The 17,186-nt window shown below is 38.6% G+C and overlaps 1 protein-coding gene across 4 annotated transcripts in view; it reads right to left on the bottom strand.

Moving 5' to 3' along the window:
* Positions 1–299: 299 nt before the first annotated feature.
* Rfx7 (regulatory factor X7) overlaps positions 300–17,186 on the bottom strand; it is an 82,407-nt gene continuing 65,520 nt past the window's right edge. For 3 of the 4 annotated variants that reach the window (XM_075965295.1, XM_075965296.1, XM_075965293.1), the window contains 5 exons: positions 14,800–14,920; positions 12,599–12,679; positions 11,591–11,798; positions 7,705–8,000; positions 300–6,483 (listed from right to left, as the gene is read on the bottom strand). In XM_075965295.1, coding sequence (XP_075821410.1) covers positions 3,214–6,483; positions 7,705–8,000; positions 11,591–11,798; positions 12,599–12,679; positions 14,800–14,920 — 3,976 coding nt within the window. In that variant the 3' untranslated portion in view covers positions 300–3,213. Of the gene's footprint in view, positions 6,484–7,704; positions 8,001–11,590; positions 11,799–12,598; positions 12,684–14,799; positions 14,921–17,186 lie in introns of all 4 variants that reach the window. The other variant, XM_075965294.1, reaches the window with a different exon arrangement.

Consider the following 17,186-nt stretch of genomic DNA (forward strand, 5'->3'; position numbering starts at 1 on the left):
AGAGAAGATGGTCTTTTACAAAACATACACTCTATGCCATGTACCAATGGCAATAAATCTCAATTGAACAACACAGTTCCAGAGAAGGGAGGGAGGGAGAGCGAGCGAGCACAAGCATGAGAACAAGCTGTCAGTTCTTTTGGATCAGCAGAGATGTGGCACACTATGCCTTGTGCCATTTTTACACACCCCTGCTCCCCATCGTTTCACCAGTTTGAGGGAAATATAGCATCAGGTACAAATTTATAAAATGGCAATTGTCTATAAAAACACATCCCATAAATCATCTTAACATCCAGTCAGTATAATATAAAATGTTTTTAATTGTTTTTGAAAACATTTAAAAAACAATTTGAGCACTTTGAATAAAAAAGAGAACTGAAATGCTACTGCGATGTTCAACTACTGTGATCTCAGCAGGTACAACAGACAACAAAGCACCGGGATCTGACTCTGCACTAAATGAGACACACAACAGGGCTTGCTTTTGCCACCTCTGGTGTAGTAAGCACACTGTAGTACAAGACTGTTATCTGAACCTCAGATGCACTGCACAAATACGCTCCTTCTTGCTCAGTTCAAAAGTCAGTGCTTATTGCAATTATATGCAAAAGTATTTACTTCATGAAGTCTTATCATGATAAAACAGTATGCAAAATGTTTTAAACATCAAAACAATGAAAAAATCCCAAGAAAAGAACATATTCAACAACTAAGCAGAATTAGTAAACATTAAAAAAGCAAAATAACCTGTGAATAACTATGCTCACCTGGTTAACACAGAGCCAGTTTCAATACAGCCAAGAGGGGAAAAAAAGTGGTTACAGGATTACCTAGTACTGTACAAGATAAGTCAAGAACACTCATGCACATTTTGTGATCATGTATTAACATGGTGAAGCAAACTAAACTTAATTCTTCCTGCTGGAATATTCTCGTGTAAGAGAATAAGAAATAGAAATATCTCATTGAGATCAGTGCACATTGCTACATAAGACAATTTCATCTGTCACTTTGATGATATTTTGTCTTTTCATAATGAAACACATTTAAAAATTTTAATCTGTGGACTGTACTGGTTGCATTTATCCTAAGAGATGTGCCTACCACAGGTTCAACAAATTTAGTGCAATATATGAACCCCAAAAAGTTTGCTGGACGAATTCAGCCAAATTTAAAGAGTTTGCTGCAATACTGTACATGGGGGGGGGGGGTAAAAATCCTCCAGTTTCTATACTTTTTTTTTTATCAAAAAAGATTTCCATTATTTTTTTCATTAGTAGGAAGCTAACATGTAAACAGGGATTAGAATGGCCTCAAAGACTCCTTTTCAGAGTATCTCACTGAGAAAGGCTCCCGTCATTTGTCAGAAGAAATCACACAGTTTCCTTTGGGTATTACATACTTTGGTGTGCAGTAGTGCTGTATCTCAATGTACAGTGAAGAAGTAACTAGTATCAAAAAAAATCTAACAAATCATTAAATCAAATTAACAGCAAACACACACATATGCCAGTAACTACAACACATCCATAGATAAACCTCTGAGCCAACTCTAGCACCATTGATTTATTAGAATATGTTAATACCCTACTTTTCAAATCTGCTGAACAATGGACCCTTATTAAATTAACCCTTCCATCATATTTGTTAAATATTTGGATTGCGGTCTTCTGATTTATTTTTGAATTAAGGTAAAGAAAAGGTTGGCTAGGTTCAGGAGAGTATAGTGAATGGTTTCATGTTAGCTTTTAAGAACTTAAGGTTAACTTTAATATCTCTCTGAAAATTACCTTGAAACTCAATTAAATGAAGCTGCCCACTAGTTTTGTTAACATGAAATTCATAAATACTATTCATAAACCAAAACAGGAGCCACAGAGAAACACTTTAAAACAAATCCTGAGTGCTTTGCTTCTTTTGCAGCTGTGTCCACCACAATAAATAATTAAACAAGTAATAAAACGGTCCTCCTCTTCAAGTACTATCATCACCCCCTTGCTTTATCAGAGAACAAAGATCTGAGGCTCCACACCTCACATGAGGAAACGATTTTTCGCTGGGCTCTTAATATTATCTTTCCTGCTTGGTGTTTTGCAAAGGATCCATGATCAAACTGCATCACTACATTCAGAGAAGCAAAGGAGCGAGCAAACTGAGGAAAAAAGCTGATTACTAAAGGATACCATGGCGAAAAGCATTAAAAAGAATTCTTTAGTAGCTTCAGCATGTACACAGAGCTATGGTGAGGAAACTAAGAAAAAGTCTCTATTTCCCTTCTAACACTCCAATCTCAACAAGCAAATAATAAAACACAAGACATTTTCTAACATGCTTGTATTTCTGCTATTAAATTTCAATGTCTAGTGTATGTCTCTCTCCCTCTCTCTCTGTATGTGTAAGTGATGGGGAGGGGAGGGAAGAAGAAAAAGGGAAGGGAGAGATCGGAGTAGGAAGGAGAGGGGGATCAAGAGGGACAGGAAGAGAGAGAGAAACAAAGTGTGCGAGCTAGAGAGCTCCATTTTAAAAGTCACCTTTTAAAACTGGACTAATGCAATGTCACAAATAAATGGCTACTAGTTTTCCTCTTAAAATTTTTAGTGCAGCTTTTACTTCCCTTAAATTAACATTTGCTTTCCATTGTTTTCTCCTACATCAGCCCTTCATTGTGGGAGTAAATGGAACAAAGCCCCAGAAAGTCCTACAGAGATTTCTCATCCTACAGTAGCTTCATGTTTCAAGCTTAAATATTTATAATAACCTGAATATTATCCCTGTTTTAAGGAAGACTCTCTTGCCTACAGTATACCTTAGCTATGATTTCATACCTAAAAGATAATGCCAACAATAAAACAGCCTATGACTAAAAATGGATGGTTTCTATGTAGATCAACTGATGAATTAAAATAAACTTATACAAAATAAAGACCCAGACTGCTCTTGTAAAAAGCTGGATTCTTTACTAGCAAATTAAATGGGGGAACATTATAAAATTTAAAACCTAATACTTGCTCTACAGCCTACTGTCTTCAGAAACCTGTCCAGAACTGAGGCAAGTCTAACCATTTCCTATTGAAGAAGAAACCACTTCTGCAGCAAACGCTTTTAAAATGTCACAATTAATAGTGTTTCTGCTGCGGGAGGCACTTCCATTAAGACAAATACAATACATATGTCTTTAGATACAGTGTGCTACATATTATAAAACACAATTTATCCCAACATTTCAACAGTAGGATGGTCCTTGCTTTCTATCCATTCAAAACCTGATGAAGTCATAGAGTTCATTGACTCACTGCAAATCTGTTGAAACAGTGGGTCATTCTTTAATTCTTCCAGTGTGGCTTCATCATCCTGTCCCTGCTGACGACCTGGATCAAACAGCAGATTTGGGTCTAAGGTGTTCAAATCATTGATGCTGCCTGAGAGGTCAGAAGACAACCTGATGTCACTAGGGAAATCAGATGCAGTGTTGGTGAGATCAGATGCGACCTGACCTCCCAGGGGCTGGCTGGTTTGCAGGTTGTCTCCACTCAACAGGTCTTTAACAGTGCTATTAAAATCTAATTGCTGTTCTCCAATTTCAGATTGTGCTTGATTATCTCCAGGAGAAAAACTGATCTGATCGGTGCTATTACTTTTGGTGAGGTAAGATGGTGTTTGGAACTCATAAACTGAAGTGCTGGAATCGATCATATTTTGTGAATTGGCACTAGGAAAAACAGGGGAAGTTTCCAAAATTTGAGTGAGATTCATCCGGGCTGTGTAATTGGAGGGCATGTTGTTCATTCCCAAACCTCTCACTGCATCATCATTGTCAGAATCGAGTTTGCTCAACAAAACGTTAGTGATTTTTTTACTGTTTGTTTGCTTTTGCAGAGCGTTTGGGAAAGCTGTCTGCATCATGACTGTCAAGGGGACTGACTGACTTCTTTGAGCTATGTTGTTGGCACATGCATCTGTGTGAACATTTGTGAAAACATGAACTTCTGGGGTTACTGGACTTCCAAAGGGGGTTACATTAGACCGTGGGATATTAGACACAGGATAGAGGGTGCTTCCGCTAAGATTCCGTTGGCGATGGACAGCAGGGCTCACACTCCGGCACCTGAAGTTGTTGCTGGCAGATGAATTAGTCCCTTTATTATCAAGAGGAGCGGGCACTGCAAACCCTTCTTGCTTGTTGGTGTTTACAGTGGCACCTTGATGCTGCACAGGAGAGACGGGAGTCAAACGACCAAAATGAGTGTCATGGTGTCTGGACTGAGACTGATATGACTGTCCGGGCACAGCAAAGGCATGGGGTTTCCTGAAACGATCTTCTACCAGCTCCTGATAGCTTGGGAGAATGCCATGGCCAGAAACTGATGAACTACCAACCCCACTATAACCATTATTCATCCACTCAAGCTTGGTTTTATCAGGGTGCGTGGCCATGGGTCTCTGCATTGGCTTCACAGGACTGCTGGAGACAATGCTGGCATCGTGATAAGCCATACTGGAGCTTATTGGGGTGAATGCAAATGGATTCCTGCATTCAACAGGGCTTGGAGGGACACTACTGCTGCAATTAGAATGAGGAGTACCAATGGGTGTGTGTCGGCTACTTCCTAAAGCACTATCCACAGGTGTTGTCTGGGCAAGCCTGGAACACGGGCTCTCCCGTGATAGACTCTGAGACCCAGCAATCATTTCGGATGTGGGAGTTGGCGTTGGCGTTGGGGTTGGTGTAGGAGTGGGTGTGGGTGTAGGTGTGTGAATTGGAGTGCCATTGCTATGGATTGGATGATAGAAGTGGGTGCTGGAAGCATGAGATGACATTGGAGCTCCTGGAGTTACTGACTGACTCTGAAGGGTCATTCCCAAGCAGTTACCATAAGAATGTGAATTATTCATTGACATCTGCTGCTCCATAAGCACCAGCTCTTCCACAATGCTATCTTGTGTAAGTTCATCATCAAAAGGAAAGTAGCTTTCATTTGTCTGGGAAACAGAAGACTCAAACTCTTTCAGTTCAGACTGCAATGGTAACTGATCTGAAGACTGTGCTTGTATTTGATTCAAAGAAGATTCTGGAATCCGGCTATGTAGCTGCTGGCTGTATGTGTCCTGTGGTATCCCTTCTAATTCCCAAACAGATCTCTCTAGATCATGGATATCAGAATGTTCGGGAACGGTCATAACACTAATATCTTGCTGTTCACAGCTGGCAGCTATGAGGTCAGGACCCTTAGTAACTTGCTGCCATTCGTTAGGATTAAAGCTGCCATCTGATTTTGCCTCACAGTCCAAGAGAAAGACAGTCCCTTCAAGTTTTACTTTTACATCTGGAGACGATGATGGCGTTGTTTGCTGCTCCAGAACGGATTCACTGGCTACAAGAGTAGGGTTCAAGGGCTCATCCTCTATGATGTGTGAATTGACACTGATTGACACCTTGTTAGGAATCTGAGCACCTGCTGTTGAGCTTTCTGTTGTCCCTGAATGTGGAGCCTTTTGGTCCTTCTTAACAGTGCCTGGTTTCTGACCTTCTACGGTAGCTGCAGAAAGCTGCTCCACAATTGGTTTCTTTATAGGAGGCACCTGAGACTCTTGCAGTGTAGCAGACAGTCGTTTTCTTGGACTTTTAGTGCATAATTTAGGGTCTTTATTTACTGAGTCACCATTTGATGGTGAGCTGGTGCTGGTGAAAGGTAAGTTCTGAGTAGCAACCGAGAGAGTAACAGTGCTTTGATTATTGCCTGCTGAGATGGCTGGCAGAATTTCATTACAGCGACTTTTACATTTGGTCCTCTGGTCACAGACCTTAGTTGCTTTTACTTCAACGACACCTTCATTGGAAGGTTTGGATACTGCTCCATCTGTATTACTTTTCTGCCCCCAAAGGGCACTAGGTGTTGTTAGGGGAGCTTTAGTCCCCTCAGAGTTCTCTTGGCACTGTAGAGGATGCTCATCTGATGAACCTTCTGGTTCCATTTTGACTTCCACACCGGAAGTTCCCCCAGTGCTGCTGGCCCTAGACCCAGGAGACTGAAGGGAAACAACAGAACCATTCTTGATCTGAGGAATGCTCCTTGATTCCTCTGTTGTTCCAGTAGCACTGCTGACTGAGGCAGAATGTTTAGGAGGGGCATTATTGTTACTGGGCGTGAGGGATATTGTTGTCATTTTCACCACATTCAGAGAGCTCACGTGTGATGCAGGTACAACGGCAGTCTTGATGGGACTGCTGGTAAAGAGCACAGTTGTAGGAGAGCGGATGGTGAGTGCACTGGTGTTTGCTGGCTTGGGTAAGATCTGAGGGTAGCGGTGCCGGGCAGAACGGTCCCCACCAGGACTGGCTGGAACGTTCTGAGGAGTCTTTGGTGTCTGTTTCACAGACTGCATGTGCTGAGTGACCACCTGCACATTGAGGGGAAGAACCTTGCCATCAGGAGAACTCATGGGACTCGGTGAAGTTACTAACTGCCTGGTCCGCTGGACCTGCAAAAACATAGAAAACAAAAAATCCGTTCTAATTAAGTTCAGGATACAACAGAATGTTGTACATCTGTATAATATTAAAGAATTTATTAAGTGTTAACTAAAAAGAAATAAGGCAGTTTTAATATTAGAAGAGAGTTCTTTTGGGTATTTTTGTATATAAATAGGCCCTCAAATATTTTAACAAACATAAGAATAATGCAATAGTTATGAAATATAGTAATTCCTGGGAAAAGACTTGGTTACTTCTCAGTTAACTTATGATAAATACTTGCCTAACTAATGGTTTAATGAGGTTACAGGGAGAAGAGATACAATCATGAAGAAAGGTAAACTCTAAAGTATCTACTGGAATCTGTTCCAAGAAGACAGCTCACTCTTGGGAGACTTTTAGAGTGTTAAAAACTAACGAGGATAAGGAGGTCCTAGACAAAACTAAGGTCTCCTGAAGTCTGCTCCTCAGTGGATATACGGCCATCAGTTTTTGGAAGTGGTTTTTTTTTTTTTTTGAGACAGGGTTTCTTTGTGTTAAGATGCTGGTCTGGAAATAGCTTTGTAGACCAGATCTGCCTGCCTCTGCCTCCCGAGTGCTGGGATTAAAGGCGTGTGCCACCACTGCCCGGCAGCATATATTGGAAGTTTTAATGAAATAGCAATGATGAAGATACTTATAAGAACAAGAAAAACAGAGAAAGTATCCCCTTAGTAATAATACCTATAAGAGTGTAAGTTTATCATTTTACTTTAGCAAGAAACACTTACATATGAAGAGCCCCTTCACTATGTTAGTTGTATGACAGTAACCCGAACAATATTCTACTCCTCTATCCACAGAAGTAGGCTCCATTAAAAATCATTAACACTATAATTTGATTTACTTCAATATTCAGAAAAACTTTAGGCTCCCAAAAGTTTATAGTTATATTTTCTTGAATTAGACAGAGATAAAAACAACTTTTAAATAAATTTATTCTTACTAAAGTTGAGTGGTTATATACACACTTCATCCCTTATATATTCACTTCTGTTAGGTTTAGAGTTTGCTTTTCATTAGCAATACACATTTGAAATGAAAGACAAATGACTGAAGGTGAGTCTGATCATAAAAAAAATTTATGATTATAGCTACACATACGGTTGCCTTCTTCTCACCTTTCACTTTTAATAAAATAAATGACTTTCCACTATCTCAGTAAGGCCAAACTGTAGCAATAACATTACCGGAATGGGACTAGGGACTGCTGCCACCACAATCCCAATGGGCTGGGGAGAAAGGATCGCAGGGTTTCCATTGGGTAGATTAGCCACTCCGTTGGCTGTAGTGCCTTCTGTTTTTTTTGCTGAGGATTCTCCTGGCAATGGGGATTGTAGTTTCTGTTCTTGCTGCTTTTTTTGAATTTTCCGTTGCAACTGTTGCTTAGCATCAATTGGAGATGGCAAAGTCTTTACTTGAGGTTGAAAAGAATTACTTTCAGCTGTAGGTACAAAAGCAGAAGGCTGGGGAATTCCTTTAAGTCCTGAAAATAAACACAAAGGAAAGCTAAAATAAAGGCTGTCTTTTGTGGAAGGCCATATGACTCAGTTTCTTTGAGTATGTAGTCATCTACTGGACAAAACAACTAGGAAGGATATTCTAATCCTCACCTTATTTACAAAGCAAAGTAACAGATCTCTGTTTATAAATCTGTCAGCAAGATTTTGACATACTAAAATATGGTTTGACCAGAACAGCTTGAGGTAAGTAAACAATGGCAGACAATTTTAAAGAATTAACTATATCATAAATGTGGGGCCACTAACAAAAATACATGCCAACAGAGCATTTTTACGTTGTATTAAAGGCCAGCAAATTTTCTATCCCTTTCTGTAATTAGGATAAAATTAATAAATTTTCATAATTTTACTATTCAGCCCATAATAATAACAACCTAATAAATATTCACTAAAACCACTCCACAGCCTAAAAAAAATTTATGTGGGGAAAACAAGTTTTTAATCTTACCAGAAATTCACAAAAATATGAACCATTATTTTAATTGTTATTATGATTATTCCAGTGTGACCTAGAGAAATTAAGAAGCAAAATTTCTAATGTTAAGGCATTTTGAAAAGTGTTACTGAGAAAACTTTTAAAAAGAGTAGTAAGACAGCAAAAAAAAAAGCAAGATATAAATTTTAAGAAAACTGAGTATGTAATAAAAGTACTTTCACAAAGCTCATTTCATACTTAGGAGGTGGCACTAAGTGGTAAGGAAGTCCCATGTGCTGAGGAGGAGCAGGATAGCCTGCTCTCGCACCTTGCCTTCTGTCCCCAGCCAGGTTCTGCTCTTCATCACTCTAGTTACAGCCACAACTTGGTGCAGGTGGGGGAGGAAGGCTAGAAGAAGAGAAAGACACAGGAATTCTCTTCTGCAAACTCTGGTCGGTAATCCTTCATTTTTGATCCTCTCCTTTTCTTTTAAATAATGTAATTATTGTTTTATTCTCTTTGAACTCAGCCTCACTGCTTTCTCTGGCTCTGTCTCAGCTTTCTTCCCAGCACCTGCACCCAGGAAAGCCTCTGCCAATGGCTCACATCTTCCTGCCTTGTCCTCTTGCCAGCGTCTCTGGACAGGAATTAAGTTCCAAGCAGCTGACTCACAAAAAGGACATTTGTAACAACCTGTCCTTAAGACAGACACTATATTTAAAAAAAAAAAATTAGTTTGCCTTCAAAGGATGAAAATATTTACCATAAATACTCTTTTAAAAATTTTCTAAGAGTTAAGAACAAAATTTCAAGAGATTTAAAGTTTTCAGTAAATACAATTGGCAAAAAGTTTAGTGTCTCTAAAAATTTCTTTTAAATATGGAAATTACCTGTTTGCTGTGTACTTTTTACTACATTTTAAAGACTTATTTATTATTTTATGTGTATGAATGTTTTGCATTCTTGTATGTGCATTATGTGCATGCCTGGTGCCTGAAGAAGGTCAGAAGAGGGCTTCAGACCCCTGGGCCAGGAGCTACAGATGGCTGTGAGCTGCTGTATGGGTCCTGGGAACAGAACATAGGTTATATGCAAGAGCAACATGTGCTCTTAACTGCTGAGCCACCTCTCCACTTTACACTTAATCCTCAAAAATTCCCTCATTCTCTTTTGGTTAGTCTTGCAAATAATGGGAAACAGATGGTGCTGCCTCCTCCAGTTCTGAAGGCTCCACATTCTTCAAAGTCTTATTCTTCCAGAAGATAAGAATGTAGTATGAAATAACTCAGGGTACCTGGGCTTTACAGACAGGTAAGCAGTATTTAAATCCTAGCTTCATTACTTATCTGGCCAAGGATAGAAGATTTCACTTCCCAGAGCGTGTTTCCTAGAGTGAAACAATCTATCTCACAGGCCTACTAAAGGAATTAAGAGAGGTAACATGTATGTGAGCTACAAACATTGGACTAACTAAGCACCACCATGCTTCTGCCTAATTTGAGTGCAAAATCTGGTTTGGTCACGTAGAGTTTATACTCATGAAGTTTTGAAAAGTTGAGATTGGCTACTGTTGAGTGTGGGAGGCTGTTTTGCTGATACTGGTTCTCAACTGGTGGTGAAGTGAGTAGGAGACATTATATACATTCATACACACCACAAACAGTAATTCTCTGCAGAATAAATGTATTGCAGATTTTAAAATATTTAGATTCAACTTAGAAGAACTAGCTTGGAAAACAAGTTTTGTTCTCTGTTCACAGAAATAATTTTCTAAAGTAATGTAATTTATTTACTCCACAGTGTCAGGTTTAACAGAAATAAAGCATAAAATTTTCCATTAGAATTGATACCTTACACAAAGCTATTAATTTAGGAATGCATTCGATATTTCAATAATAATATTAACTGCTAAAATTGGCAGTTCTAAAACTTTCTCTTTGAATTAAAATTCTCACTTAAACTGCCATTTAAAATTTTTTTCTCAGGCTGGAGTGATGGCTCAGCAGTTAAGAGCACTGGCTGCTCTTCCAGAGGACTTCAGTTCAATTCCCAGAACCCACACGGTAGCTCACACCTGTCTGTTAACTCCAGATCCAGAAGATCCAACACCCTCACACAGAAATACATGAGGGCAAAACACCAAAATACATAAAATAAAAATAAATTAAAAATTTTTTCATTTGCAGCCACAAGTAGTGAACACCTTGGAGACAGAGGTTGGAGGATTTCTATGAGTTCAAGGTCAGCCTGGTTTACATTACAAGTCCCACAATAGCCTGGACTCGCTGCAGTAGAGACCCTGTCTAAAAACAAATAAACAACAAACAAAACAAAAACAACTCTTGCTATTTTATAGTACCACTTCACAAGGTTTGTTATTTACAAAACCAGGTAACCAGTCATAATCCTCGGATTGTTTTATTGACAAGCTTAATTTCTGGGATAGGAGCCTAGCACATAATTTTAAAATTTAATCGTATTTTACTTTTAACATCTAACTAGATACATAAAATATTCTTTATATTTAAAAACAGTCTTTTTTTTATTAAAAAAAAAAAAAGTATTAGCCGGGCGGTAGTGGCGCACGCCTTTAATCTCAACAGAAGCAGAAGTGAGTTTGAGGTCAGCCTGGTCTACAAAGAAAGTTCCAGGACAGCCAGAATTGTTACACAGAGAAGCCTGTCTCAAAACCCCCACCCCAAAACAAAACAAAACAAAACAAAACAAAAAAAATCCCCCCAAATGAAGGGAAATTCAAATAGTTTACTCTAGCAGAGTATCACACAAAAGATAGGATTAAGATCTACAATTTAACAATATAGTTTTTATTTTGTTGACTTAATAAAACATCTGCATTTAGTGTGAACTAGAGTAAGAATAAACTCATACAGATACTAAAATGATGAAACTCTTTGGTCAAATATTTCATTAATGAATTCTTTAAATTTTATTCATTTATTCATGAGTGCCCTTGTGCCACAGAGTGCCTGTAGAGATCCTAGGACAACTTGTAGGAGGAGATTCAGTTCTGCTTAGAGGGCTTGGCAGCAGTGTCGTTACCTACTGTGCCATCTTACTGGCCCCAACCTCTCCTCTTGCTACTAGCTCTAAATATAGCAATGTGGTCAGTTTCCATACCTGCTGGTGCTGCTGCCATCACAGTCAGAGCTGCCATTGACTTGGTGCCTATATAATGACTCTTAACAAGGAAGTGGGCTAATTCCAAGACTGTGTCAAATGGCTGGCTTAACACTTTCTGGGCCCACTCACACACAAGACGGCAAGCAGAAGAGATAACTTCCTCATCAATATTTTGAAGCTGCCCAGATGGTTCAACTCCTTCCAACTATAGAAAGGAAAGAGGAAAAGTTAACTTTACAAAATAATAATAATGATATAATTTCAGACAAATTAAGTTGAAGTACATTGAAGATATGTATTCTTATTGGAAGACACAGCATACATCTCTTGGGTCAAAACAGTATGATGGAGCTGTTGGCAGACAGGTAACAGCTTTGCATATATGAGTGAATCAGTAAAGAATAGTCAAGTTTAGGGTGAATATAGCACTTTAAATGGCAGCTAAAGCCTAGTGTAGTGGCACACAACTTCAATCACAGCACTTGAGAGGCAGAGGCAAGTGGATCTCTGTGAGTTCATAACCACTCTAACATAGTGAGTTCAAGGACAGACAGGGCTATATACAGAGTCTCTGTTTCAAAACAACAAAAATAAAAACTTTAACAAGAAAATCCAAACAAACAAAAATGGAAGCTAGACTCAAACAAATGTTTTTGATAGTTCTAAAGCTTTATCTAGTATCAATAAAAACAACACTGATTAGCAGCCCTAGAGAGGGCATACTATAGCTATCTTACAAATTTTCTTCCTAGGCAAACAGGCATCATCAATATATATTATGGACATATCTACAAATTAGTAATTATAGATCTATATTATCATGAATTTCATGTTTATGTAGGTAAGTTTTGCTAGCATCTTTTGGCCATTGTGGGTGATTTTTCTCTCCCTCTTATTTGTATAAAGAACAGTTCTCAGTTCCTGATTTTAACCAGAATATTGTACAGAAAGCATTCAACTAAAGATATATTTCTCTTTATTAAGAAGAAACAGTAGAATTCTTACCCCATCTCCAGTTTTATGAAAGTCGAGGTTGGGCAGTGTTGGCATATGAACAAAAGCTTTTTTCCTTAATCCACTGTAGCAATATGTGATAAACAGTTAAGGTTGAAACCACTTTAAATTAAATGGACTGTCTATGTAGATAGCATTTGAGAAGGAACTGTACATGAAATGACAACACAATCATCAGTAAAAACACAATTTGCTAGCAGAAACTCAGAATACTTTCCTGCATTCAAAACTAAGTGTTTCATGTACAATGTTCAGTAATACTGTCTTAAATGAATCTAATCTATTAAAACATTATGAATAAACATTCCCACTATGCTGTGCCAGCCACCAGTAACAAGCAGGTCAGAGGGAAGAAACCAACAGATGGAAACTTGGCAAAGGGATGGGAAACTTGAGTACAGGGCACAGGGACAAAAACAGCCCTTAAGTGTATCACAAGGGCTTTAACCTTTACATTTCTTTTTCCACTGAAACATAAAGGATTATCACCCGTAACATGCCAAAGACACATCAAGACCTTTTCTGTCTGTATTCAGGAAACAAGGGTAGAGTGGTTCAAATGCACCTGTGACTCTTTTAGAAAAGCAACCTTCCTCCTTGTCCCTTTCTCTCATTGCCACAGTAGCTAATTTAAGGCCTTAAAAATGCCAAGAGCTAAGCAAGGAAGAAACGAATGCATTTCTAATAAAAGATAGTCTATTTTATACTCTTCTAGGAGCAGAAAGACCTTTAATAAATTCTTAATTTTCACCCCTTTACTTCTGTTTGCTTATGCACATTTCTCTGTCACAAGAAGGGCCATTCCTATGCCCTGCTTTAATGGCTGCCAGAAAAATAGTGAATACTTGTACTATTTTGTTTGAGCTTTAACAAATTAAGCTTGCCTGAAGATCAGAGTGTGGGGCTAGCCGCACTAGTTAGTCATAGAGGCCAGGCAGTGGTAGCTCAAACCTTTAATCCTAGCACTAGGGAGGTTGAGATAGGAAGTGATATGGCTGGGCAGAGAAAGGAGTATAAGGGGGAGAAGACAGGAGCTGAGGATTCAGTCTGAGGTTTCAAAGAGATGGCATTCAGTTTGATTACTTGTAGAGACAGGATACCCAATTCAATCTGAGGATTTTATAGAGGTAAGAACTAGTGGCTGGCTGCTCTGATTCTCTGATCTTTCAGCTTTCACCCAATAATATCTGACTCCAGGTTTTTAATTATTAAGACCAATTAGAAATCATACTACAAATACGGACCTTTTTTTTACAAGAACATTTTTGAGTGTATTATTAACATTATTGTTTTTTTTAAATCAGAGAATTACCATGTTTCTTAGAGAAGAGAAAAAAAAAGATAAGCTAACATCTTCCCCTGCTTTTATTGATATAATTTAGTTACTAAATACATCATTTCTTAATTTTTATTGTTAAAGCAAAGGTGATTGGATAAAAAGTGATAAAGGGCTGGAGAGATATCTCAGTGCTTAAAGCACTTGCAGGTCTTACAGAGAACATAGATTTGGTTTCCAGAACCCACACACTTTGAGGCTTACAGCTACCTGTAACTCCAGTTCCAGAGAAAACAACACCTTCTCCTGATCATATACATGTACACACATATGCATACAAAAATTTGAATAAAAATAGATAAAAATATAAAATAAAAGATAAAATCTATCAGAATCTTAATAAACTCACAAACCATTTTGATGTGTGATTCCCATCTGTATACTGTGAATATGTTTTATTACCACTGGTTAATAAAGAAGCTCCTTCAGCCTACAGCAGGGCAGAATATAGCCAGGCAGGAAATCTGAACAGAGATATATAGTAGGCAGAGTCAGAAGATGTAGCTGCCTAAGGAGGACACTGGAATCTTACCGGTCACAGCCTCATGGTGATACACAGATTAATAGAAATGAATTAATTTATGATGTAAGAGCTAGCTAGAAATACTCCTAAGCCATTGGCCAAGCAGTGTTGTAAATAATGTAGTTTCTGTGTGATTATTCAGGTGTGGGCTGGCACAGTCTCCGTTTCCATCATTTGCTATTTCTCATGCAGTTTGGTAACAGCTGGGGAAATAACATTTGTAGTTATTCTTCTAAGGCTTAGTTGATTGACATGTATTTCTAAATGTAGTTGCCGACTGAGTTACAACAGCAGATGAGCCAAATGAGATTACTGATAGCATTCTGATAAAGGATATTTAGATTTGCCTCTAGTGCCCAAACGGCGTGCCTTCATGTTTGGAAATACGTTTTTCATGATTTTTCCGAAGTCAGCAGCACTTAATGGATGGTAGCCAAGATTGTCACAATAGCTCCTGCAAAAGAAGGACAGACCGAATAAAAAGTGACAGATTTCAGCATCACATAGCATGGTGTTACTTCATTGCACCCTTGGTAAGGTGAAACAATGGACCTTCTAGTAATTCATGACAATTTATGAACTCTTATTCTTGGGAGTTGCACTTTAATTCAGCTTGAATTTGCTGGACTCACTCTAAGGGTCTACAGCATTGTTTTCAACACTATCGGGGAAATGTGTACAGAGACACTATATTGGTAAAAAGTTCCCAGTTCTGGTCAAACTCAGGGTTTTAAACGAGTACATGTAAGTTCATCTAGCAGGGCTATAATTTCTACACACATAGCAGGTTTACATACAAAGATAACTTTCGTCTCATATCATGAATGTTGGGCATAATTGTTTAATGCCATGAGATGGTTTAAACACTAAATTAAAAGAGACATTTGAGGTCATCTGTACCAATATTTTTATTCCACTGATAAGGCTGATAACAAGGGCAATGAGAAGTTCTGAAAGACCAGAGTCACCCTTTCCTTTGTATCCCTTTAGTTTTGTGAAAGCTTAGAATGAGAAAATAATTCAGTTGTATAGCTTAACTTCCTGTTACACACAGAAATGGCCATACTGTTAAACAGTGAGTTACCTCATGTGAGTCTCTCCCCTCATTAGGACAGCTATACTGTGAGGTAGCCTGTATATCTAGATTTCAGTGGTTTTAATTTTTAAAGAAAAAGAATTTCATTATTACCCATTGGAAAATTCTGAATAGTCAATGATTCTGTTTAAAGTATAGTTTATGGAGCATTTATAGGGTACACCCAGTCATGAGTTTGAAATAAGGGCTGTACTACAAGCTATGGGTCTTGCCAGAACAAGTAAAGACACTGGTTATTTTACATCTCATTTTCCTGCTTAAACTGCAGGGTTCATCAAGCAAAGATTTGGTGTCAACACCTAAGTCATAGAGTTAAGGTATTTTTAGGCACTTAATAAAAAAAAAACAAAGAATGTTCTGTTTATAGGATAACAAACTCTAACACCATTCTTTTTAATTTGTTTGTCTTTGTTTTTCAAGACAGGGTTTCTCTGTGTAGCTCTGGTTGTCCTGGAACTTGCTTTATAGACCTGGCTGGCCTTAAACTCAAAGAGATCAGTTTGCCTCTGCCTCCCAAGTGCTGGGATTAAAGAAGTATACCATCACCGCCTAACTAACACCATTCCTTTCTTTAAAAAATATTTATTTATTTATTTATTTATTTATTTATTTATTTTGTATACAATATTCTGTCTGTGTGTATGCTTGCAGGCCAGAAGAGGGCACCAGACCTCATTACAGATGGTTGTGAGCCACCATGTGGTTGCTGGGAATTGAACTCAGGACCTTTGGAAGAGCAGGCAATGCTCTTAACCTCTGAGCCATCTCTCCAGCCCCAACACCATTCTTAAAATGAGATTTTTTTTTTTCATTCTTGTAGGGGATCTGATCCCACCCCTGCATCTGAGGTAGGTAGCCCCAGTGGGTTGATCTGACCTGGCTGGCTAACACAGGTCCACAACTGAGCCTTTGGTTGGTCCACCCAAGCATTTACCTCATCTGGAAACTGCTGGAGCTAAAGAAAGGACTGGTCGTATGGAATGTTACCTACAAGATCTCCAAGACTTGGGGTGGCCATAGGATACACCAGAGGAGCTCTGCTGAGGACCTAGTGAGGCTGGTTTATCAAAAACCAGAGGCCTTGAACCAGACCAGTGAGTCATTGCAATGAACACTTGCTAGTCAAGCTGATGGGACAAAAGGGTTTACTATATGACACACCAAAGCCTCCAATGCAACCAGGGCAGAAGAAGTGATGAGGGGCAGGAGAGAAGGAGAAACAGATTTTTCTGTTCCTGGTATGGGTTTGTTCTGTTTCGGCTTATGGGTTTTTTTTTTGTTGTTGTTTTTTTGTTTTGTTTTGGTCTTGCTTTTGTTTTGCTTACCTTGCTTTATTTTCTTTTGTGGGGTGGGGGTGCAGGAGGGATAGGGAGAGATATGGAGGGACTGGGAGGTAAATAGAATTGGGATACATGATGTAAAATCCCCAAAGATTCAATTAAAAAGTTTTAAAAAATTGGAAGTACAATTAACTTTTAATATGACTGAAAAAGTCACTAAAAATACATAGAATTAGGAGGGGCTGGAGAGATGACTCAGATGTCCTGAGTTCAATTCCTGGCAACCACAACTCACAACCATCTGTAATGAGATCTGGTGCCCTCTTCTGGCCTTCAGGGACACA

The sequence above is a fragment of the Microtus pennsylvanicus genome, chromosome 3, assembly GCF_037038515.1.
Source record: "Microtus pennsylvanicus isolate mMicPen1 chromosome 3, mMicPen1.hap1, whole genome shotgun sequence".
Lineage (NCBI taxonomy): Eukaryota > Metazoa > Chordata > Mammalia > Rodentia > Cricetidae > Microtus > Microtus pennsylvanicus.